This window comes from Hipposideros armiger, unplaced genomic scaffold (assembly GCF_001890085.2).
Source record: "Hipposideros armiger isolate ML-2016 unplaced genomic scaffold, ASM189008v1 scaffold_184, whole genome shotgun sequence".
NCBI classification, from domain to species: domain Eukaryota; kingdom Metazoa; phylum Chordata; class Mammalia; order Chiroptera; family Hipposideridae; genus Hipposideros; species Hipposideros armiger.
This window is the reverse complement of record NW_017731534.1, coordinates 883,226-907,974: the sequence shown is the minus strand read 5'-3', so window position 1 is coordinate 907,974 and position 24,749 is coordinate 883,226. Positions and strand designations below refer to the sequence as shown.

Here is a 24,749-nt window from a genome sequence, read left to right as displayed (position 1 = left end):
CCCCCAATTCCCCAATTAAAATCTTAAATAAATAAATAAATGGGATAAAGAAGAACTGGAACTCACTGAGTAGAATGAACAGAATGACAGAGAGAATGAAACCATGCTACGTATGCATAAGGAACCCTTGGAGGTACTGGGAGACGTAGCTTCTTTCAGAAGAACCCTATGTGCTGGAAAGGAAAGAACCTGGATGTGCAAAAGTCCTTTGGGGTTTATTCTGGTCCCACCTCTCTAATTTTATTTGGTTTCTGCTACCCCGTCACCTCCAAAACCAGTAGGCCTGCCAACTTGGGGCTTTGAGGCTGGGGGAGTCACTAGCATGTGCCTTGTTTGGTATTGATCAGGAAGAAGGTGGGGGTACCCGCCTGTTTTGGAAAATGCTAGTCAGGCCTTCTCTAAGGTCATAACTGCTTCTCAGAGTATACAAGTGCAGATCGCTTTGGAAGCCCTGAGTTAAGAGAACATCTTTAGATGGCAGAAAAATAAGAGTCAGCTGCACGTACTGACAGTGAGGACAACGGTGGTTGTTGGCACTCAGCCCCTTGGTAGTGCAAGAATATCCTATCTCCATCACTCCACTGGCATCTGTAGCAGAGAATGTCAGAAAGCAATGGTGTCCTCTCTATAATATCCCAGTTATAGTAACAGTCCATTCCCATTTTTTCTTTCCTCCCTGTAAGGGAAAAAAGGCTTGAATTTATAGTGTACATTTGGGGTACTTTTGGGGTAGAGTATACTTTTCTTGAAGGAAACGGTCTTATTCGTTTCTGTGATTCCTGCGTTACCTGTTAAAGTGCCTTGCTGATATGATACTTTTCTTTGTAAAAACCTCCTGAACTCTTTTCACCCACCTAGTTACCTTAGTACTTCATACATACCCCAGTTATAGCACTTACATTGCATTGTAACTTTTTATTTTTGTACACCAAAAAGATTGTCTTTTTAGCATAGACTGATAACTATTGTGCATTTTGATATTTGTAGCACCTATTACATTATATGGCACACTGTAGGTACTCAGTAAATGTGGAGTAAATTGTGTGCAACCATGATCACATCAATGCTCAGACTTTGAGGATAGCTGTGAAATCACTCTCATTTTATGAGCATGTCCTTTCCCCCTCCTTTGGTCTCCTCATTCTTGATTTTACTACATTAGACCCTTTTGCCTGCCTGCTTTGCACCTCCAAACTGATACATGATTAGCTTCCCCCATCTATGGTCTTGTCCTCTCCTGTGATAGCAAACCTAAGGATAGATTTCTAACAACCTGTCTTCCTCTACCTTAGGACTGCCCACACCTGTACATTGCCTTGCATGAGTAGCTCACATACTAATCCTCCAACTGAGAAATCACAAAATAGAGCACTTCACTAGTGCCCTGACTGCTGTTCTTTTTAACAGTGATATGGGAGGAGGTTTCATGAAGCTTGGGAAGCTGCTAAGGTATGTGGGAGCTCTGTCCTATCTAATCAGCTGGCCAGCTTTGTGGCTGGAGATACTGACCAGATATTTCGTCCTGCTCAATTGCATGGCAACCAGGAGTGTGGATTTGAGGGGGGCAGGAGGGAGGAGGATCCCAGGTTTCTGACTTGGATGATAGTGTATGGTGAGGACTTCCAAATGTAATAGGGAATGCTGAGGGGTGCAGACTTTAAGCGGGAAGACTGATGAGTTTATTTATGGGGATATTACTAGTATTAGGGTGTCCCAACAAATATCCAGATGAATATATCTAGTAAGCAAGTGGATAAAACAGTCTGAAAATGAGTGAAAATTTAAGAACTCTTCAACCATAAGAATAAGTGGGATCTCTTTGGATATAATGTAGCATTAGAAGTTAACTAAGAGCAGAACCCAGAATTTAAATGAAGAAAAAAGAAAAAGCCATGAAGATAAAACAGAGAAGGAATTATCTGGGAATAAGAAAAAACATGACCCCCCCCCCACCAAAAAAAAAAAAAAAAAAAAAATACGGGAAAAAAATGTAAAAAGGAAGGATGTATCAATAGTGTCAAATATTGCAGCATAAGATAAGAATTGGAAACTGTCCCTTGGATTTGATCAGTAAAAAGTCATATAACCTTACTGAGAATAATTTCGTTGAAACAGTTTGAGGAGAAGCCTCGTTTTGATGTCTTGAGATCCAATAGCAAGAAGAGGAGCTGGAAACAGCATGTGTAGGAGCTTCTTTTAAGTTTAGAAGAGGAAAGATAAGATTACTCAAATTCCTGTAAAGCCTATGTTGCAGGCCTCCCTCTAATCCCTTAATGCCTGATCAGTCTCTCAAGAGGACAGCTCCTCACAGCCACAGCAAGGCACTAGGACTTTCTGAGAGACCACGGCCATGGAAGGGTCAGCAGATGCTGGCTTTGCCGCTGCTTCCTATAGGTTATGTAACGTGCACACACATCACCCTCTTGTGAAGCTGTACCAGATCCCGCGCACTGTAAATGCTCATTCTTTCTCCTCTTTGCTCTCTATTCTCAGAATACATTGCCGTAAGGTAAGTGAACGCTGACATTATTACAAGACTGTTAATCCATCTATAATGTATTTTTTTAAAACTTAATCATTTACAAAGTTTGTTATTAATAACAAATTCTCTTCCCTCCCCTTCACTACTAATCATGCTGCATCAGCAAGCTCTGAGTCCATGGTTGATCTTTTGAACTGAGTAGCAGTTGAGTAAAGTTGTTGATGCATCCAAAGCCTTAGCCTGAGTGAACCCAGTGTTTCCCGTTGGCTCTGGGTGTTCCCTGGCCAGGAATTCATGACTACTGGGTACATTCTATCCTTAGACAGTAGCTTTCACTTTCAGCTTTTTACACTCAGTACTGTTGGGGGGGCCTCGACAAGATTTTCTGTAGATTAGGGCTGTCCTCAATGACTTTGGAAAGAATATTTTCAGCCCAGGAAGCTAAAAAGCTGTCTGCTGACCCAGGTGACTGGCTTTGCCTTCACCTTCATGTACTCAGAATTCACTTCTTACCAAACAAGTGTATATACAAATGGAAATCCATGCCTCCATATAATTAGGAGCTCTACCCCGACGATATTCCTCTGCTTCCCAACTTGATTGCTGCTGTAGCCTGTACATGGAAAAACTGTATACCTAATATAGCAGGATGTAGGGAACACAGGCTAACCATTAGGTTTTAACCTCTGTAACTATTATCTCCTTTTCCTTTGGACTCTTCTTCCTTAAAGCCCTTCTAGATGTCGGCTCCTTATCAGGAACCCCCTTAGGAATCTCCAGCCTGTTACTCCCTCCATCCTTGCTGGGCATCATCTTAATCAGCTTCCTTAGTTTCTCCAGAATGCTAGCAACTAACTGACTTGGGTGAAGAAGCTGCAGAATGGAGCAAGCACAAATTTATTCCACTTTCTCTACCTGGGGCCCTGGAAATACAGCGCTGCAGCTGTCTCACTAGTCCACAAAAATAACCATGTGTCCCCAAAATTCAAATTTTGTTACACTGAAAATCCTGTTGCCATAAAATAATTGCGATCCACCTCTACTGATGGTCCCTTTATGCAGCTGAAGTGTCAGATTTCATTTCGTCTGTGTCTGGGCCTTGGATTTTTGTCCTTTTAAACATGTCATATTAAATGCAACATGTCCAAAATTGTTGTAAGTACCTTCTTCCTCAATTTGCTTCTTTTTTCAGTTAATACAACCATGTCCTCCATCACCCAAGTCAGAAACCCAGGAGTCATACTTGGCCCCTCTCTGTCTGACCCTCACCAAAATCTGTTCAGCCTGGCTCTTAAATGTCTCAAATAAATATTCACAGCCTTACATCCGAATTCCCATCACTCTATTTAGTCAGCCTTCATCTTTCATCCAGATCACTGTGCCAGCCTCCTAACTGGTTTTATTACCACCATCTTACTTCTCTTGTATTCTCCAGACCAGAAATATGTTTTCAGAAATGCAAACTGATCATTTTATTCCCCTGCTTAAAATTCTTCAGTAATTTTACCATTGTCCTTAGAAGGAAGTCCAAACATTTATAACATGTGTCTTAATAAGGTATCACGTGACCATCCTCATCTTTGTGCCACTTTGTCACTTGCTTTCTCTGCCTCAGCTATATGAGTCTTCCAGTTTCTTGTGCTGCCATCTTCACCCTCACTTCAAATTTCTGTACTTGTAATGCTTTGACTTTGAACTCATTCTTGTACATTTTGCCCAGGTAACTCTTATTCATTTATTCTTTCTAATGTAGCCTAAATATTACTTCTTTAGAGAAAATTTCCCTGAATCCCAAACTAGGCAAGTTGTTCTTGCTGTGTGCTTCTGTATCACCTTTTGTTTTTCATATGATAGCACTTACACTTTAATTTTAACGACTTGTTAAATCCCTAGACTTTAAGCTCTGTGGAGGAAGTAACCCTGCTATCTTCCTTGCCTTTGTGAGCTATGCAGAGATGGAATGTATTTTCTTGGGAGCATACGTTTCCCATAATCACCAGGAGTTCATGTGTAGGTTGAAGAATAGCCCCAGGTCTGGGACTGAAATAGAGAACCATTGAAAAGCCTTTAAAGCCCTTTCCAGTCAGGAGATGGCTTTTTTCAAATTGTCAAACATGCATAGATAGCTGTTTTATTTTATTTTATTTTTTTTTTGAAGAATTTTATGGTTTTATTAAAACACAATTTGCACACAAGCTGTCTATTCATTTTCTTCACTGCGCAGCCTGGCATTGGGATTGGTGACTCTGATGGCCAGCTGGGCTGCTCTTTCCACAATGGCTTTGTGGTTCTTGGAGGAGACGTTGTGAGCAATCTCAGCACAGTAAGATGTGTTGCACATCAGCAGCACTTCAAGCTCCTTGACATTGTGGACCAGGAACTTCCGAAAGCCACTGGGCAGCATGTGCTTTGTTTTCTTGTTACTCCCATAACCAATGTTGGGGCATCAAGATCTGGCCCTTGAATCTCCTGCTCACCCTATTGTCAATGCCTCTGGGTTTCCACCAGTTACGCTTAATTTTGACATATCAGCCTGACTGGTGCCGGATAAACTTCTTGGTCCTCTTTTTGACGATCTTGGGCTTCACAAGTGGTCTGAGGGCGGCCATGATACCGAGTAAAAGATGAGCGCCACCTCTGTAGGCAGCGTAGAGGAAGAGAGCCATAGATAGCTGTTTTACCTTTAAACATTTATACACCTTGTATAGGTCAATGTATAAGAAGTTTACCTAGTTTTTACCTAATTGAAAAATATTGAATAATCCATGACTAATGGCATATGGAGAACCTAAGAGATATTTCTACTTTACAGCATTACATCTTGAAATTAATGTTGTATTTTGTATCTCTTACAGGTGAAATGAATCAGAAGTACAAGGAGCTAAAAAAAAGGGAGGAAAATATGGACAGTAAGTGAAAATCTTACAGATAATGAAAATACTATATTCTCAGGTAGCTATGCATTCATAACAAATCAAAGGTCTCATTTTGTGAAGATAGAATGGCTGATTAACACAAGAAGTATGGACATTCAAAGCATTTGCCTTAAAAAAATTACTAAATATATAGCAAAGTTTAGGGATGGGTAGAGAATTCTAAAAAGATTTTGCACATGTGTATGTGTGTATGAGTATTTGTATGTTAGGGATAGATTCTAATTCTAGTGCTTATTTATAGTCTGTATAGAGAGTCTACTCTATAGACTACTTCCTGGTTGAATGTTGAATATTCTTCATTCACATGCTTCACTGACCCCTTTTAATATCTGTCCCCTTTTTTAGCTTTTTATAATATTTATTTCATTATTTATTAGCCCTTATCTCGGATCTTGTTACTTGATTCTGTCATTAACTGTACCTCTAGTAGCTTTCAGTTGCAGCTTCTTTTTACTTAAAAAAAAAAAGAAAATCTTGACTTTGTAAATAGGTCTTCACTTAAACTTATATCATACATTCAAAAAGTTTTCAAAATTGACATATTACCCATTACTGGTTTCCATCTTAAATTATCATTTTGCTAGAATCTGAAGTTTTGTAGGTCTGATGTCACTAGTTAACTTCAGAGACACATGCTGTAAAGCGGTAATTCCACCTCTGATTTAGTGGTACCTCAAGATTTCTTTAAAATCTCAGCAAGTACCAAAAATTATCTCAAAATTATTGTTTCGTGCTAACAGTAAAATTTTTTTATAAGTTTTTATTTTTGGAGGATCCATTAAGAAGATAAATAAGGGCAAATTATGTGCTGGTTCTATATTAAACAAGAAAAAGGATGATTTCTTAGAATATTTATAATTTGAATAAATTGTTAAACTTAGTTGAGATTAATGCAGCATTATAAGTAAAATACTCATTTTCAGATAAAATAGGTAATTAATATTTTCAGGGGTAAAGTTAGTGGTTAAATATAGGTGTTAATAATTGTAGATACGTCAAGGTGATGCTGTGTATTTGTTTTAACAGATTTTTTTCTGATCTCCTTTTTATCAACTGTTACTTCTGGACCTATATAAATTTTAGTTTACTTATATTAAGTTCATAACAATGAAGCTTTAAAAGTTTGAAAGTATGTAGAAATGTTCTTATTGAGTAATTTAATTATTCTTGCGGTAATAAAATATTAAAATTTGCTTTGAATTTCTAAAACATACTCTTAACCCACAAATCAGAATTGTTAACTGTATCAACAGTAGCTCGTCATCATATTTCTCGATCGGCAGGTTTTATTGAGACTTTTGAGGAAACTAAGAATCAGGAGGTAGAGCGGAAGGCTCAGCTGGAAGCCAGCGTGGTTGCACTCCTGGAGCACAGTAGCCGGGTCAGTACATGTACCGGTCCCTGTGTCCGCAGTATTCTCCCTGTGGTTCCCTTTTCCAGACACAACTCAACAAACGCGGGGTCACTGTTCCATTTGCTCCTTTAACCTGTTTCCTTTAAATTCCCTTGCTTGTTATTTTATTTCCTTAAGCTAGTAATATTTATCTTTGTACCAAATTCAGCTAATTCGTTGGATAGGAGGGAAAAAAGATGCCATATGTATAATACCAATATTCAGCAGTAAGTGAGGGACTAATTCCGAGTAATTAATAAGATTTCCTTCCATTGTTAATCTATCAGAATTGGTAGAAGTAGCATTTGCACAGATAACTTCAAAATCTAGATATATTTGAAAATGTTAATATATGTTTACACTGTAATTTCTGTTTAAATACAAGGATTTCTATTCTTGTAAGAATCTACAAGACTGTGAGATACATATGAGTACCTTAATTCATCAATAAATGTATACTGAGCAGCTACTAGTGTGTGGTTCCACAGGAGGAAAAATGCTTGTTTCTTTTCAATATTCTTAGTGATTTAAGACTCGAATCATGTCCTAAAAGAGTATAGTTGAATTTTTTTATACAATGAAATAAAGCAAATTTAAAAGAAAAATTCTGAATTTTAATTTAGCCTTTCCTTATTGTGAAAACCTCACGGTATTTTCCTATGAAACATATATAATGAATGATGTATTTCAAAAAGGAATGCCCATTCAAAACATCTAATCCTTTAGCAGTGTTTTCCAGGAATTTTATTGGAGGGTTAAAGCTATAGAATTTTTTCCATTTTTATTTCTTTGCAAATACAGAATATAAATCGTATGAGACAAATATCTTCAATCACCAATCAAGAGCTGAAGATAATGCAGGATGATCTCAATTTTAAATCTACCGAAATGCAGAAATCACAAAGTACAGCTAGAAATTTGACTTCAGGTGAGAAAACAACCTCAATTTTAATATCTTTTTTTCCCCTGTAACAAACTGGGACTTTTAAAATCTAGTAATGTTATTCTCTTTGATTTTTGTTTTGAAAGACTGAGGATATAACTTAGGATTGCCTATTGCTCCAGCTACTTACAGTGTCAGAATTTTCAGTGACTGTTCACATCAACTGAATAGTATTTCACTGGGATATTCTTATTCATTTAACATTTATTAAAAACATGCTCTATGTTGTGCCATAACTTGGGCATTTAGAAGTTTTGTTTTTTGGTTTTTTTTAAATCTAGTCTGTTTCCTTAAGGAACTTTCAACATGGTGGAGCAACAAGTAAACAATTAAAATACAATGAAACAAGGTCATGATAGAAGCATAAGGAGCAGGAGGAGTACATGGGCTCATATCCACCCCAGTCTTGGGTAGTTAGGAGAGGTGTCCTAGAGGAAGTAATGTTTTAATCATGATTAGTTTCAGCCATGATGGCTAACATGAGAAAAGAGCAGCACTGTCCAATAGAAATGTAATGCCAGCCACATATATAATTTTAAATTTCTTAGTAGCCATGTTAAAAAAGTAAAAAAGAGATGAATTTTAATACTACCTGTATATTTTCTTTAACCCAGTGTATCCAAAATATTATCATTTCAATGTGTAATCAATATAACAATGATCAGTGAGATTTTACAGTCACAGCCCATCTAAATTTGGACTAGACATTCAAATGCTCAAAAGTCATTTGTGACTAGCGGCTTCCATTTGGATAGTACAGGCAGCAATTAGAAACAGATATACAAATTGAGCTTAAAGAGCTTAGGCTGAAGTCATGTAAGAATTTGTTTGGAATCTTTGATTTTGAACTAGTGGATTCTAACTATGGGTGTTCTTTTTGCTAACACATGTGGATGTCTCCAAATTAGCTGTCTTTATTTGTTTACTTGTAATTACTCTGGCAGTTAGCAAGATCATGGGGAATGAAACTTAATATTTGCTAACTTAGTAATGTTGAAAGATTCTTGAAATGGAATAATGGATCCATAATACCCATTGATCTGGAATCCCCAAATCTGAAAAGCTTTTGGCAGCAAAGCCTAATCTGACGTGAACTGAAGAAGCTAATTTATAGTCTTTAACCATCCTACCTAGTGTGACTGTTCATGCTTTTTGCTGCAGCTGTCTTCATTCACTTGGTGACAGGATGCTGCCTCAGACCCTGCTGTGGGAGTATCAGTACCTAATGTATTACTTTTCTATAATCTGAAGAAGTGCATTCTAAAGCACAAACTGCCTAGTTTTATTTAAAGGGTGATGGACCTATAAATACATACTGAATGCTCTTAATACACAATTGAATTTAGGTTGACGATGTAAGTGGACAATTGTTGTTACTCTACACATTTAAGTATATTTTATCTTCCTGTATTTGTTTAGTTTGTTTGCCATAGTTTTATTTGTATGTATGAATTATATGCCAAGCAGCTACAGGATGTAATTCTAAATTTGATTTTTACCTACTATTGGTTTGACTACAAGTGTTGTTTGCGATAAAAAACACAACATCAAATTTCCCATCTTAACCATTTTTAAGTGTACAGTAGTGTTAACTTACGCGCATTGTTGTGTAACAGATCTCCAGAACTTGTTCACCTTGCAAACCTGATACTTAAGTCTATTGAACAACTCCCCCTCCCACCCCCGTACCCCCGCTAACCATATTGTACTGTCTAATTCTATGAGTTTGACTACTTTAGATACTTTATATAAATGGAATCATGCAATAGTTGCCTTTTTGTGAATGGTTTATTTACTTGTCGTAATGTCCTCGAGATTCATCAATGTTGTAACATGTGACAGGATTTCCTTCTTTTTCAAGGCTGAATAATATTCCATTGTATGTACATACTACATTTTTTTATTCATTTATTCATTGATGGACCTTTAGGTTGTTTCAACCTCTCAGCTATTGTGAATCATGCTGCAATGAACATGAGTGTGCAGATATCTCTTTGAGATCCTATTTTCAATTCTTCTGGATATTCAGAAGAACTGTGAATATTTTTACATCTTCATTTTTTTTTCTATAAGCTAAAGAATTTTATGTTTAATTATTCCATCTAGGAAACCTCTGTTTTGTGTTTTAGATGATAATTTTAAATTTTTCATTTATCTAAGGTCAATATTAATTCAAGTTTTTGCCTCTTTTACGCTGTCTTTGTGTGATGGCTGTTGAGAAATGTGCCTTTTATAAAAGATAAATATCAATACCAGAAATGAATTTAATAACCAGGACTTTGTATTTCATATTTTCATACTTTGTGTTTACATTTTCTTTTAAAAACTAGTCATTATATTTTTTCCAGAGATGTAGAGTTGAAAAGAATTATTAATAGCACTGGCTTCAATGGCAATAAGAATCCAGTTTATTACTATGATAAAGACTTTACTGAAAATTTCTCTTACTTAGGTTTGAATTCTCTGACACCCTATAATTAATTTCATTTACTCAGTTATATTTAAGTGTTAATTTAAACCAAGCATTTAAGTTAACTTTTCTCTCTTTCCTTAATACCATCCCCCACAGGAAATTTCTGGTATCTGGAAATCACCGTAAGAGGTGATTTAGATAATGAATTATAGATTTCCCTTTTGTGCATTGCCTTCCTCTCAGCCCACAAGGCTATCATTGGAACTTACCTGATTTTCCTAGTGCACTCTGTTTCTTAATGGGGCAATATCACTCACAAGGGGGCACATTACTTCTTGGGGGAGGGTGAAAAAAATGTTGGGTATTATGGTTTGTGGCCCTCCAAAGGGTCACTGTATATAAACAGATAAACATTACATCTGTAATATAAAATTTTTATAGGAGATAGGCGATTGGGAAAAATAGTCTACAAAAGCCTCCTTATGGGGACAATAAAAAAAAAAAGATTAAGAAACACTGGTGTGCTGCATGAATAAAAAGGCAAGAAATATGTCAGCAATAGTTTTTATTTATATTTTTGGAAAGGAAACTCCAGGGAATAAACAAATGCGCTGATGGCAGAATATTTGGGAAACATTTCCCCAGGTCACAGTGGTTCCTTCTGAGATTTTGCTACTGTGTACACACTGCTTGTTAAACTTTGCAACTTCATAGCATATCAGAAGGAACTAGTCTGCATCCTCTTCCTGTCTCTTCCCTTGGAGAAGCTTTTAGCTTTTCATAGGGACCTGCTGTTCAAGAAAGATAAACTTTACCCTTTACCAACCGTTTTCTCCCTTTCTCTAGGAAAAGCAGTTTCTATAGCTCCTAAATGTATATCCCAAATATATCTTCCAATTAAACTTTTGACTGGTGAAAACAGTCAAAATACACAAGCTAAGTACACATTTCCTCTTTAGAGCGTTGAAACCATAAGCCTCAGTAACTTGTTCACCACTTTAATTCTTAACTATTTCGAACTGTAGTAGAGACATGAATCCAACTAAACAAAACCCTCTCAATAACATTTAAGTCCATATACATATATATTTTTAAATAACATGTTAGTATGGTTGAGTCTTAAGACTTTAAAGGGACAGAAAGAAAAGTTCAAGTTTAATTATAGCAACTTAAATTGGGTTGCTAACAACCTTCTTTCTTAAATCAACGTCTTTTTAAGGATTTATTTTTATTATTTGATAATTTATATTATATGTGATAATTGTTATATTCATAAGTAGAGGCACCCAATTCTTGAACATGAGTATTTTTATAATAGGTCACCTTCCAGGTATATTTTAATTAATAACCTTTTTGGTTTAATAGGTAGAAGAGGAAGGTTTAATAGCAGTTTTGTATTTGATTTTTCTGTTAGAGAGTATGTGTGGATAATAAAACTTAATCTCAGGTAAATTTTGCTAACTCTTGTGTAAAGAAACCAACTAACTTACTCATTGCCTGTCCACATATTAGAGACATAGAAGAAGACTGAATACCACAATCTTTGTACAGGCATGCCTTGCTTTATTGCACTTTCCAGATACTGTTTTTATGAACATCGAGGCAAGTTCCTCCACCAGCAAAAAAGATTACTGTATTTGCCGGCGTATAAGACGATTTTTTGGCCCTGAAAAATATGCCTCCAAGTGGGGGGTCGTCTTATACGCCAGGTACACTTCAGATAGACTGCCCATAGTGCTTGCCCCGTGCCATAATGGCCTCCCGATGCCCGCCCACTTCATTCCACATACTGTTCAGGCATCAGCAGCGCTGCTGGGTGTATGCTCGGCTGTTATGCGATTTTGCTGTTATGCGATTTTACCACACTCGCAAAATCGCACACAGCCGACCATACACCCAGTATGATAGCGCAAAATCGCGAATCGCGATACCATACTGGGTATATGGTCGGAAGAGGGGGTAGTCTTATACGGCGAGTATATAACAAACTCTGTATTTTGAGTGGAAATGTTAGGGGGTCGTCTTATACGCCCAGTCGTCTTATACGCCGGCAAATACGGTAAGACTCACTGAAGGTGCAGATGATGGTTAGCTTTTTTTTAAGCAATAAAGTTTTTTTTTTAATATTTTTTTATTCGGGAATTGGGGGATGGGAACAGCGCTGGGGAATTGGGGGAAGGGGAACAGACAAGTTGCTATCTTTTTGTTCTTCAGTCTAGTTGTAGAGGAGGTTGCTTCACTGGCCCAAGTTGGCACCATCATTGCGCTCTTCCGGGTGAGGCACATCAGTCGCCAGCTTCTGGACGGCCGCTCACTGCCGCTGCTGGCCGCTCACGCTGGCTGCTGGCTACACATGGTAGCCCATGGCAACCCTCTGCAGCAGGGGCTGCAGCCTACACCGTCACCAGCGACTCACGGCAACCCAGCTCCAGGTTGAGCTGTTGTTCAGCATCTTAGCTGTGGAGGGCAGTGTCACTGGCCCTCATATGTGGGATCCGAACCAGGGCCCTCTGGCATCCCAAGCCAGCTCTTAACCAATGTGCCACTCGGACGGCCCGCAATAAAGTATTTTTTAATTAAGGTATGTACATTGCTTTTTTACACAATGCTATTGCATGCTTAATAGACAATAGTATTGTGTAAACATAACTTATATATGTACTGAAAAACCAAAAAATTTGTGTGACTTGCTTTATTGCAAGATTTGCTTTTTTGTAGTGGTTTGAAACCAAACCTGCAGTAACTCCAAGGTATGCCTGTATGAACTCTACTCAAATTCTGGTCTGAATACTGAACTGTGTATGCATTGGATAAACTTTAGGGGACCTAGGAAAAAGCAGCAGCTAGAAGTTGAAAGACCTGAATACAGAGACTTCAGATGCTGCTCACCCCAAAGGAGAAAAGTTTCGAGTTTCAGTTCAGTGAAGTTTATTGCTCATTTATAATACAAATCATTCTTGAAAGCACAGCAGAATCTAGAGTCTCTGCAACGTATCATAAAAACTTAATAGACATGTGAAGACGTGGGAAATCTGAGTTAGTTGAAAAGCAGTTACTATACACTGAACCTGAGATAATCCAGATGTTGAAATGAAAACAAAAGGACTTTAAAAGTTTATAAACATATTTAAGGACTTAAATGAAAATAAAATCATAATAAATGAACAGAGATTCTCACAGAGAAATAGAAATTAGGAAAAAAGAACCAAGTGAAAATTCTAGAATTGAAAATATTAGTCAAGTGAAAAATTTACTAGATGACTACTGAAGATTGAAGACAACAGAAAAAAAAGTTGGTAAACTTGAAGGCAAATCAATAGAAATTATGCAGTTTGAAGAAGAAATAAAAGTGAACAGAGTCTAAATGACCTGTGGGACAATTTCAAGCAGTCTTTACTTATATCTATTTGGATGTCTCTGAGGTATCTCAAACTCAACATATCTTAAATGGACTTCAACCATCATTTCATTCCCTTCCCCCAAACAAAAGTTTGTACCTCTGCCTACGCTACCATCCACTCATTTATTCAAGTTGGAGATGGGATTCCACATTGACTCCTTGTTCAGCCACTGTGCCCAGTCAGTTGCCTGTTTAATTAATCCCAAATCCCTAATACCTCTTGAGTCCCTCCAGATCTCTCCTCTATTGTTTCCTCATTTATTTCCATCTGCATAACTGTTTATTTCATATATATAGTCATATGCTTCATTTATATGTATATCCCCCATGCCTAGAAGTTTGTCTGGCACACACAGAGCATTTAATAAATATTGTTTAATTAAAAATAAATTCCCCAAAGTGACTACACCAGCCTAAGATTTCTTGCCTAGATCACTGAGTCAACACTTAACTGGTTGTCCTGCATGTAGTTCATGAATTGCCCACATTGCAAGAGGATTGAGCTTTCTAAAATGTATTATTTATTTTATTTATTTTTTTAAAGATTTTATTGGGGAATTGGGGGAGGGGAGCAGCGCTGGGGAATCAAGGAAGGGGAACAGACAAATTGCTGTCCTTTTGTTCTTCAGTCTAGTTGTGGAGGACACCGCTTCATTGGCCTATGTTGGTATTGTGATCATTGCGCTCTTCCCGGGTGAAGCAGTCGCCCACCGGCCATTGGATGGTGGCTCACGGCAGCTCACACCAGCTGCTGGCAGCTCACACCAGCTGCTGGCAGCTCACACCAGCTGCTGACAGCTCACGCTGGCTGCTGGCCACTCACGGTAGCTTATGGCAGCCCACTGCAGCTCCACTGCTGCCTACGCCGCTGTCGCTGGCTACTCACAGTAGTCCAGCTCCAGGTCGAGCTGTTGTTCACCATCTTAGCTGTAGAGGGCGCAGCGTCACTGGCCCTCATGTGGGATCCAAACCAGCGACCCTGCTTCTCAGAGCTGGCGACCTAAGCAAACTCTTAACCAACGCACCACTCAGCCGGCCCAACTTTCTAAAATTGAAATCTGCCACACTGATATAACTTATTGATGACTTGCTATAGCCCTTAGGATCAAGTCCCAATGCCCTGCCTTGATTTAAAAAAAACCTTTTGAGCTGAAATCCTTCTAACTTTCAGTTTTATCTCCTACCACCACCTACTTTGAACTGAGTTCTAGTTACACCGAACTTCTGTTACTTGCTCAGAGGTACTGTGCTTTCTTACCTCTAGATTTTGCACATTTTGATTGTTTTCTGTGGAACATTTTTACTTTCTCTTTTGTTGGGTTGATTCCTAATCTTTAGGCCTCAGTTAAAAAGCATGTTTTTAGAGAGCTCTTTTGACCAATACCACATGCTTTTATGGCACCCCTTATTTCTCTTGTCATAGCACAGTAGTCCCCCCTTATCTGCGATTTTTGCTTTCCATAGTTTCAGTTACTGGTGGTCAGTTGTGGTTCAAAAATACTAAATGCAAAATTTCAGAGATAAACAATTCTTATTTTAAATTGTGTGCTCTTCATCCTGTCTGGAACCTGAATCCTCCCTTTGTCTAGTGTATCCACACTGTATATTCTACCCGCCCATTAGTCACTTAGTAGCCACCTCAATGATCAGGTCAGCTGTCTTGGTATCGCAGTGCTTGTGTTCAAGTAACCCGTGTTTTCTTGTTAAAATTACTCTATTTTTTTATTATTGTTTATGAATTAAATTATAAATTAAACTTTATCATGGGTATGTATTATGGGGAAAAAAGGCATAGTACATTGTATATAGGGTTTGGTACTAACCTCGGTTTCAGGCAAGCACTGGGGTCCTGGAACATATTCCCCTCAGATAACAGGGGACTACTGTAGCTCTGCAGTTTATTTAAAATGCTTATTTAATTGCCTGGTTCTACCTCTGCAATATAGCACCTTGAGCAAAAGCAGTGTGTCTGTTGATTTCCATTATATCCTCAGCACCGGACACATAGCACATGCTCCATAACATGAACCTATGAGCAGTCTGTCCTCATGACTCATGGATTCTGTACTTGTGAATTTACCTACTCCCTAGAGTTAATTTATAACCCCAAAATTAATACTTGCAGCACTTTCATGGTCATTTGTGCAAATGTATAGACTGGTGAAAATCTTTAATTGTCTGATGTGTGTTCCCAGCAGAGGTCAAACAAGGCAACTCTGCCTTCTTGTTTTAGTTCACATAAACGTGTCCTTTTGGTGGTATATTTAGTGCCACTTTTCCACGCATTTTTATGCTTTTTGTGGTGATGTTGCTATTTAAAATGGCCCCCAAGTGTAGTGCAGAAGTGTTGACACGTTTTCCTAGGCTGTGAGGTGCCTTATGGAGAAAGTGTTAGATAAGCTTTGTTAAGGCATTCGTTGGCAGTGAGTTCAATGTTAGTGAATCAGCAAATATATTACATACAGTGTGTTTAAACAGAAACACATGAAACAAGGTTTTATATTAGTCAGTTGATGCAGAGGCCCACAGGAACCTAACCCTGTATTTCCCCTAGGAGCAGTAGTTCAGTATTTGCTAACTTAGTGCTATGGTGACTTGATAGGCTACCGCAAATAATGAGAATTGGCAGTGTATGTAATTATAAAATTTTATATTTCATAACTTGCTTTACCCTCACATGACTATGTATGTGTCATGTACCTACTAAAAATAATGGGTTTTATCTCAAAATGTGTTACATTATTAAGGGGAAAAAAAAACGCTGTCTTTTTATATGTTCATATGAGCATAGAGATAAGGATAGCTATTGGCTGTCGGAAAAGTCATGACGCATTTTAGCAACGAAAAACATAGAAAAAATAAGTCATGACTTTTCCGACATCCCAATAATATACATCTGGTTATGTTGGTTACCTGGAGGATGGATATTTTTGTTTTCTTAATTTACGTTTGTATTGTCTCACTGGTTGGAGTGAACATATTTCTTTTGCCAATACTCTTTTAAACATGATTTTTAATGGTTGAGTTGCATTTCCTTTTGTGAGAGGAATAAAGTTTTGACTAATTATGGACTTGAATTTCCTGTTTCAGATAGTCAACGTCTACAGTTGGATCTACAGAAAATGGAGCTTCTGGAAAGTAAGATGACTGAGGAACAACATTCTCTAAAAAACAAAATTAAGCAAATGATAACTGATCTGGAGACATTTAATGATTTGCCAGCTTTAAAATCATCAGGTGAAGAAAAGAAAAAGGTAAATGGTAATAGAGTATTACAAAATCATAATTCAAGTTGTTTTTTCTTGATAAAATTTAATGTACAGAGGGTGCCCAAAAAATGTATACACATTTTAAGAAAGGGAAATTGTATTAAAATTGTAACACTCAGTATATACTGATAACAAAAGATGAGTACAAGTCACGTTTGACTTCTGCAGTTACAAGAGGTGATCAAAGTGGTTACCATCAGCATCCAGACACTTCTGATTACAGCAAACTACTGCTTGAACAACGTTGGCCAAAGTGTCCACTTGAATACACTTTTTTGGCATCCCCGGTATATGTAGTTTATAGAACTTTTTTTTTTCAATTGGTTATTTAGTATATGTTAAGGAAAATAAAGATGTTTACATATATAGTTGGAGTTTAGAGTGATTTAAGTTTTAAACCAAAGGCAAAATTGAAAAGCAAGGGATAGAGCATTTCAACAAATAGGGACTTTGTTAAAAGCAGATTTGATTATATTTTCCTACTTAAGAATTGTCAGTGACTTTTCATTGCCATGTACATTAACATAAATTTGGTGGAGTAGGAATATATGTGATGACCTTAAAGAGTTATTATTAATACACCTAATTATTAATTTAGCTTATAGTTCAGAGGATAATTTTACATACAGCGTTGGTTAGGAGTTGGCTTGGGACTCCAGCTCTGAGCAGCAGAGCCCCGGTTTGGATCCCACATTAGGGTCAGTGACGCTGTGCCTTCTACAGCTAAGATGGTGAACAACAGCTCAACCTGGAGCTGGGCTGCCGTGAGTCGCCTGCGACGGGGTAGGCTGCAGTGGAGCTGCAGTGGGCTCCCGTAACCTACCGTGGCAGCCAGCGTGAGCTGCCGTCCAGTGGCCAGCGACCAACCTGCCTCACCCAGGAAGAGCGCAATGATAATACCAACATGGGCCAGTGAAGCGATGTCCTCCACAACTAGACTAAAGAACAAAAGGACAGCAACTTGTCTATTCCCCTTTCCCGATTCCCCAAAGCTGTTCCCCTCCCCCAATTCCCCAATAAAATCTTAAAAAAAGTATTTGTCAAATTCAGTTCAAATGGGCTTACTAGATATTTGCTAACATCTGTTACTTCTATTTGGATCTATCTAGAAATTACATCAGGAGAAAACAGTATTATCGACTCGCAGAAATGCCTTTAAGAAAATAATGGAGAAGCTAAACATAGAATATGAGACACTAAAAACACAGTTGCAAGAAAATGAGACACATTCTCAGGTAAAAAAAAAAAAAGAGACTCTGAAATTCATTGTTATTTTTAGACTATCTGTCCTATTCTGTTAATCTGTATTTTCACTCCAAAAATAATCCTTTTCTTTTTTTTCCACCTGCTTTATTTACTTTCCAGATTTTCTGGCCTTGTAGATAGCCAGCTTCTATACAATCTCCACTCAGAATGAATTTATTTCTGCTTTCCTGCCCTCTATAAACCTATTTTGAAGGCCTACTCTGTGCTAGGCACTGTTCCGGGCAAAGCTATTAGGATAATAGTTTTTATAATTTTCAAAAGTAAAGCATTTTGGATGCAGAAACTTTTCTAACTCAAAATCTACAAATAAAGAAAGTAAACCCTAATGACTAATACCCACCACCCAGAAGAGATAATTCTTATCATTTTTGTGTGGGTCCTTCTAGCCTATATGTATGTGTTATGTGTACATATATAAGTGCACATTTATTTTTATATATTTATACAAATGGTGTCATTTTGGACATATTATTTAGAAACTTGTTTTTCATTATTAACTACACATTGTAAGTACTTTCCCTTGTCTATAGATTTTTTTTAAATATGATTCTATATATTGGACTACATGGATATAGCATAATTTACTGAACCAATTCTTTGTTATTGGACATTTTGGTTATTTCTGCTTTTAAAACTATTCAAATAATGCTGTAAAGAGCAGTACTGTCCTTGAACTTCTTGATTTACATCTCTGATGATTTATGTAGGATGCACAAACAAGCCCCCTTTTCATGTCACCCATCCTACTGATAATTACCTGAGCAAAGTCTGAGTTCTTCTAGATTGAGAACTCTAAGAGGGTAGAGATGATGTCTGTCCCATCATTATCTCCCCAGCACTGTGCTAGTGCTTGTTACATAATAGGTGTTGAACAAGTATTTGTTGGAGCATTAAATGAAGTATGTGGGTCATGTGTGGTCATTCTCATATCTAATTAGTCTATATTAGCAATTTGCAACTATGATTTACTAATGCTAAATGCATTAACAATTTTTCTTCTTTTTCATTATATAATATGATCATGACAGACAATCATTGTTAACATTTTGGTATAGCATTTTGTAAAATTTGTAATTATACACCCGTGTGTAATTATATACCCATGTTAATTATATTGTATTTATAAAAAATGAAATCACTGTATGAATGCAGTGTTTTAGCATTTATTTTCTTAAATATTTTCAAGCTCTTTTTTGATGGCGTTTTTATGACATCAGCTATTTCATTGTATGGATGTACCTTTTAAAAAAAAAGATACACCTTATATTCTTCTTGAAAAGAGGAGAGTCTCATCAGTGTTTGCCACAACTACTAAAAGCTTAGCAATCACTGATTTACATAATTCAAATTTATCAGTCATTTACTCTGTCTCTACTTCATAATATGCAAACCCAAGTATAGACTGATAAGTGGTAAAATTATCCTCAGCTGTTTAGAGTAGAGATGGGTACTGGAGAAGAATCCTAAAAAATGTTTATGGGGTCATCGTCTTAAATGTTCTTAGGGAAAAATATTGATATTTCTTAGGGAATATTGACCTTCCTCTTCCACTGAATAGATGATTTAAGAAGGAAAACACTTGACAAACACAACTTCTTAGAACCAGCCAATGGCTACTTTGTTTATTTCCATATTAAATGCTAATCATATTCGTAAGCCCATATACTGATAACTGGAATTCATAACATAAGCCACAACGTATAATCCTTCTCTGTATTGTTTGTTGACTTCTGTGAAGCCCAGCTAATCACATCAAATCCTGATCTACCTCTTTTGCAACTGTTTTATGGAAAACTAGTTTTTGACATCTGTAAATAAGTTTGCATAACAGACTTTGTTTTGAATGGATGGCTATTAGTTATTTGAAATCATTCAAACATATTTATATTGGAACAAACTGTAAAACTCCTAGAAGAAAACATAGGGAAAAAGCTCCTTGACATTAATTTTGGCAGTGATTTTTTCGTATGACACCAAAAGCACAAGCAACAAAGGCAAAAATAAATAAGTGGGCTTACATCAAACTGAAAAATTTCTGCACAGCAAAAGAAACAATCAACAAAATGAAAAAACAACTTATAGAAAAGGAGAAAATATTTGTAAATCATGTATCTGATAAGGGGTTAATATCCAAAATATATAAAGACTTATAACAGATGTTTTCAATAGGTTGCAGGGAACAAACAGATTTACGCTTCATGATATTCTCAGAGGTTTAAAGGCAAGTCTCTAATACAGATGTATAATATAGAAGGAATTTGACCATCTGACACACTGTTGCTTTATAGCATTATTCGTGTAGCACTTAAGAGGTCTGCTTCTTTATAAGAAGGCCACCTTTTTGTAAGAAACAAAGGGGGAAAAGTTTGGTACTTGACTTTGCAAAAGGTTATTAGAGATTTATTGTCAAAAAGTGCTGACTGCTTCCTTAAGTTCACATTGATTTCAAGGTCCTATCTGGGGCAGAGCAAGATCTGATGTGTAGTGTTAACTCACAACACATAAAGTTCACGTAATTAATTAGTTATGATTCACCCTACTATCTAGATTTGTCTCTTTGGAGGAAACAATAGGATGGATACTACATTAAGACTGAACTTATTCCCTGAAAATAATTTTAACATGAGAGCATGAAGAAATACTACTAAAGCTGATTCAAATGATCAGATTTTTAAAAGTTATCATTACTTCTTAGAAATGCCAAAGCAAAACATTTTGTCATTTTCCAGATGATCCTTTGCTTAGGAAAAAAACTATGTGCATCTTAAAAAAGAAAGACCATAACCTAGAGTTACAAGGTTAATTAAATCAGAAAAACAATTTAATTCTATAACAGTAAAATTGTCTTCTGAGGAAGCAACCATCAATATAATATCCACATTAGCTTCCTGTTGATGCAGAAATTATTGTAACAGTGCCAGCTTTTTACCAGCCCCCTTATAATCTTCACACTGCAGCGCTGTTCTTATCACAGCTTGTGGAATTAGACAGGAAATGTAGCCCTGGAAATAAGGAAGTTTGTCCTATAGAGCTGAACCTTTGACAGTGTTAGAATATATATATTACATTTGTGGCATTAGATGTCCAGATTTTAAGGAGAGATTCACATCATGTCCCATTCGTCTTTTTTAAAGTTCTTTTAGGAAAGGGAAAAACCATAAATTGTCTTTCAGTTGGCATGTTCATTGGTATAATAAGTATTTTTAATATTTTTCTATTAAAATAAACATAGAGTAAAACCTCTTGTCACATTCAACATTGTATTTATTAATATATTTACTATTGTTTAGTATTTCCTAAAGTTCTTTTTCGTCTACCATAGCTTTATCTCAATAAAACGCAAGGAGTTGATAAGATTTAAAATTGAGTGTTTTTTTTGTTCCTTATCCTCTTGAAAGGGTTTCTAATAATTGTTTTGAGTATGACCACTGGTCAACATTTTTCTTTTGTGTTTTTAGCTTACGAATTTGGAGAGGAAGTGGCAACACCATGAGCAAAATAATTTTGTGATGAAAGAATGTATCCTTTAAAGCTGCAGATGAACTGTAACCAAGTGATTTGCTTTCCTAGGAATTTCTTTACAGACTAAAGAAATTCAATTCAGCACACTTATCAAATACTTAATATGTACAAAACACGGAGCTAAACTATGTGGGGAAGAAAAGTATAAGAGTTTCCACTCTACAAGTTAGGGTGTGTGTGTGTGTGTGTGTGTGTGTAGCAAAGTAACTAATGGAAAGCAGTCTACAAAGTCATAGTGTGTTTCAGACAAGTCAACTTCATGTTATTTCTACCAAGATGGTACCTATGTCCCATCTTCTTCCTTATCTTTTTGTGTGACCACAGAAGGAAACAGCTGCTGAGGACATGTATTGTGAGCTTATAAGAAACATTTCCCCAGGTAGTTTTCTGTTCCCTTCTTTGACCCATTCAAGGACATTTCTGCTTGGAAAATCGGATGCCGACTCATTGTGGCGTACGAGTAGGTTCTGCTCTGGGACACGGCTGAACTTCCGCTGAGGGCAGCATGGACCACAGCTTACCTCCAAATGACATGCATTAGGGGCTCTATTCCTAGTGGTTATGCAACTTCACTTAAAAGCAAAAGACTCCCATTCACCATATGCTAACGTCCAGCACTCTAGTTTTATGCAGCAACAAGTAGGTAATTTTGAAATAGAGTGAAGTGTAGAGACTTGCCTGAAATTCTTTGTGGTACTCGAGAACATGGTTCCTTTGAGCATCCAATTGTTCTAAGACCATAATTAGACTGAGATGCATAACATATTAACTATATAAAAGCCTTATATTATAAGTGAACTTTTTTGAAATCGGTTTTGCTTGGCCTTTTAGGTTTCAGTTGATGCTTAATCTGTTAAAATAATCTATTGTTTTTAAAAAATATTCTAATTGTGCTTTTTTTGTGTGCCATCTTCAGTTTCCAATAAGGAAAATACTAGCATGATTTGGTTCCTTTCTGAGCCACAATTAGATTAGTATTTTTATTGACAGTGTTCCCCTTAACTCATGTAATTAGTTATAGCAACCAAGAGTCAAGAGAGTGATTACCAGCTAATTATGAACAACGTGACCAAGCAGATTGCAGAGTACAATAAAAGCATCACAGAAGCTCTGCATTGCCCGAGTAGAACCGGAGTCTGAACCAGCCGCGAGTCTCCACAGTCGTATCCAGTTGCTGTTAAACTTGACACAAGCTGACTAATAAAACAGCTGACCCTGAAGTCTTACCTAAAATTGTTGAATGCTATCATTTTTGTGGTCTCTTTGATATTTTAAATAGTATAATAGTTCAATAAATAGTTTGCATATAAAAAGTATCATCTCCTTTTATGATATTTTTGTTTTGTTTAAGTGATAAAATGTCTCAAAGAACTGAGAGATATACAAGCTGAAAGTGGTCATTAAGACTCAGTTAGCTGGTATAATCCCTCTGTGGCAGCGAGTGACAGCTTTTCAGATCAGCTCTAGAGGGATACATGGAGAGTGTGATTCTGTTTCAGCAGTTACATCAACCTTGTCAATTTTTGCTTTTAGCAAAAGATGGTAAGAATAGAAGGAGGTGTTTAGCTTTGAGCTTTACTTCTCTGATAGGGTGTATTTGATATCTTTTAGGGCATATAAAGTCACAGGTAAATCTATAACACACATTCCTATATCATTTATTCCTAAAGATTTGGAATTAAAAACATTTTTTTTTTTTTTTTTACATTTCATGGAAAACATTTTATTGGCCGTTTGGATAGAAACGGGAATTTATTTGCCAGGAAGGATGATCCCATCATACTTCTGCTGGAACCAGCGCATGGCCTCCTCTTTGCTGATTCTGTGTTTGGCCCCAATGCAGCCTGTCCTGCGTTTCTTGTCTGCAATGCTGAAACCTGGCCTACCCAGCACCACATAGAAGTCCAGGCCGTAGATACCAATGCTTGGATCATATTTGATTCCCAGATCGATGTGTTCCTGGATCCCAAAGCCAGTTTCCAGTATCTGAGAAGTTATTTTTTCGTAACTTGTACTCTCAAACCTTCAGACCAGATTTCTCCAAGATTTCTTCTGCCTTGGCCCCATGGACTGTGCAGTGGACGGCAATCTTTTCATTTCTCTTGATGCCGAAGGATCTAACGGTGTACCTAGCTTTGGAGAACACAGGGGTCTGGCCTGTGAGCTGCTCCAGGACCTTGGCTGCCTGGGTCAGCCTGTCTCCGCTCTCCCCAACACAGATGTTGAGGCAGAGCTTGCGGATGCGAAGCTCCCGCATGGGGTTCTCCTTTTCACCTTGATCCTGCACCATCATGAGACAGGAAGAGAGCTGGAATTAAAAACTTTCAAACTTTGCATTTTAAAATTATTTTCTCACCGGTATATGCTAGGAAAACCATGAAGTTTAAAAGAAACGCTGACTTCTGATGGGCTCTTTTAGACTGGCTGCTGCTATTCATTTCCACCCTGGTATGTGCATTTACTCTTTCGTACTGTAGGAGTACTTACATAGATTGATTTCTAAACATCACCAGGGCATTTGAAAGGAAAAGCTAGAAGATATATAATTGTGAAGTATGTATCTTGGGCACATCATTGTAAGTAAAGATGTATCCTCCTTTGTGGACAGAAGTGAGTCCCTTTGGTCCTCATAAAATATTCTTTAAAAGTATCTTTTTTTTTTAATCTGAACTCATGTTTCTCATGTTTATCAGGTTACTCTAATTCTCAGTATTCATGAAACACAAGAGTATTGGTTCCTTTAAAGTAAGAAAGGCTTTATTGAGATACAGTTTACATACTATAAAATTACCCATGCATGTTGCTTCCTTGAAGTAAGTAGTTATCGCTGTAAATTATTCACCTTTAGTCTTCGTGAGTTTAGGTGAGTTTAGGTTGTTGAGTTTAGTTAACTCTGGATTACTAATATAGATAAAGACCCCGGACAGTGATTCATTAAGGTGGCATTCCTAAAATCTGTTCCTCCAATCCTGAATTCCTCATGTTTTGTTTTGTTTTTTGTGGGTTTTTTTAAAGATTTTTATTGGGGAATTGGGGGAAGGGGAACAGATAAGTTGCTGTCCTTTTGTTCTTCAGTCTAGTTGTGGAGGACGTTGCTTCACTGGCCCAAGTTGGCACCATCATTG

The 24,749-nt window shown here is 37.1% G+C and overlaps 1 protein-coding gene and 2 pseudogenes across 4 annotated transcripts in view; 1 reads left to right on the top strand and 2 right to left on the bottom strand.

The window, feature by feature from the left end:
• The window catches only part of IFT74 (intraflagellar transport 74), a 73,291-nt gene extending 50,351 nt beyond the window's left edge, over positions 1-22,940 (top strand). Inside the window, exons 14-20 of one of the 4 annotated variants that reach the window (XM_019652673.1) lie at positions 5,338-5,391; positions 6,702-6,799; positions 7,613-7,739; positions 16,658-16,821; positions 17,946-18,071; positions 21,561-21,621; positions 22,640-22,940. In XM_019652673.1, coding sequence (XP_019508218.1) covers positions 5,338-5,391; positions 6,702-6,799; positions 7,613-7,739; positions 16,658-16,821; positions 17,946-18,071; positions 21,561-21,621; positions 22,640-22,764 — 755 coding nt within the window. In that variant the 3' untranslated portion in view covers positions 22,765-22,940. The other 3 variants (XM_019652674.1, XM_019652675.1, XM_019652676.1) reach the window with 3 other exon arrangements.
• Positions 4,310-5,276, bottom strand: LOC109388177 (60S ribosomal protein L32 pseudogene; annotated as a pseudogene).
• Positions 22,941-23,331: 391 nt separating the features above from the next.
• Positions 23,332-23,940, bottom strand: LOC109388176 (60S ribosomal protein L11-like; annotated as a pseudogene).
• Positions 23,941-24,749: the final 809 nt, after the last annotated feature.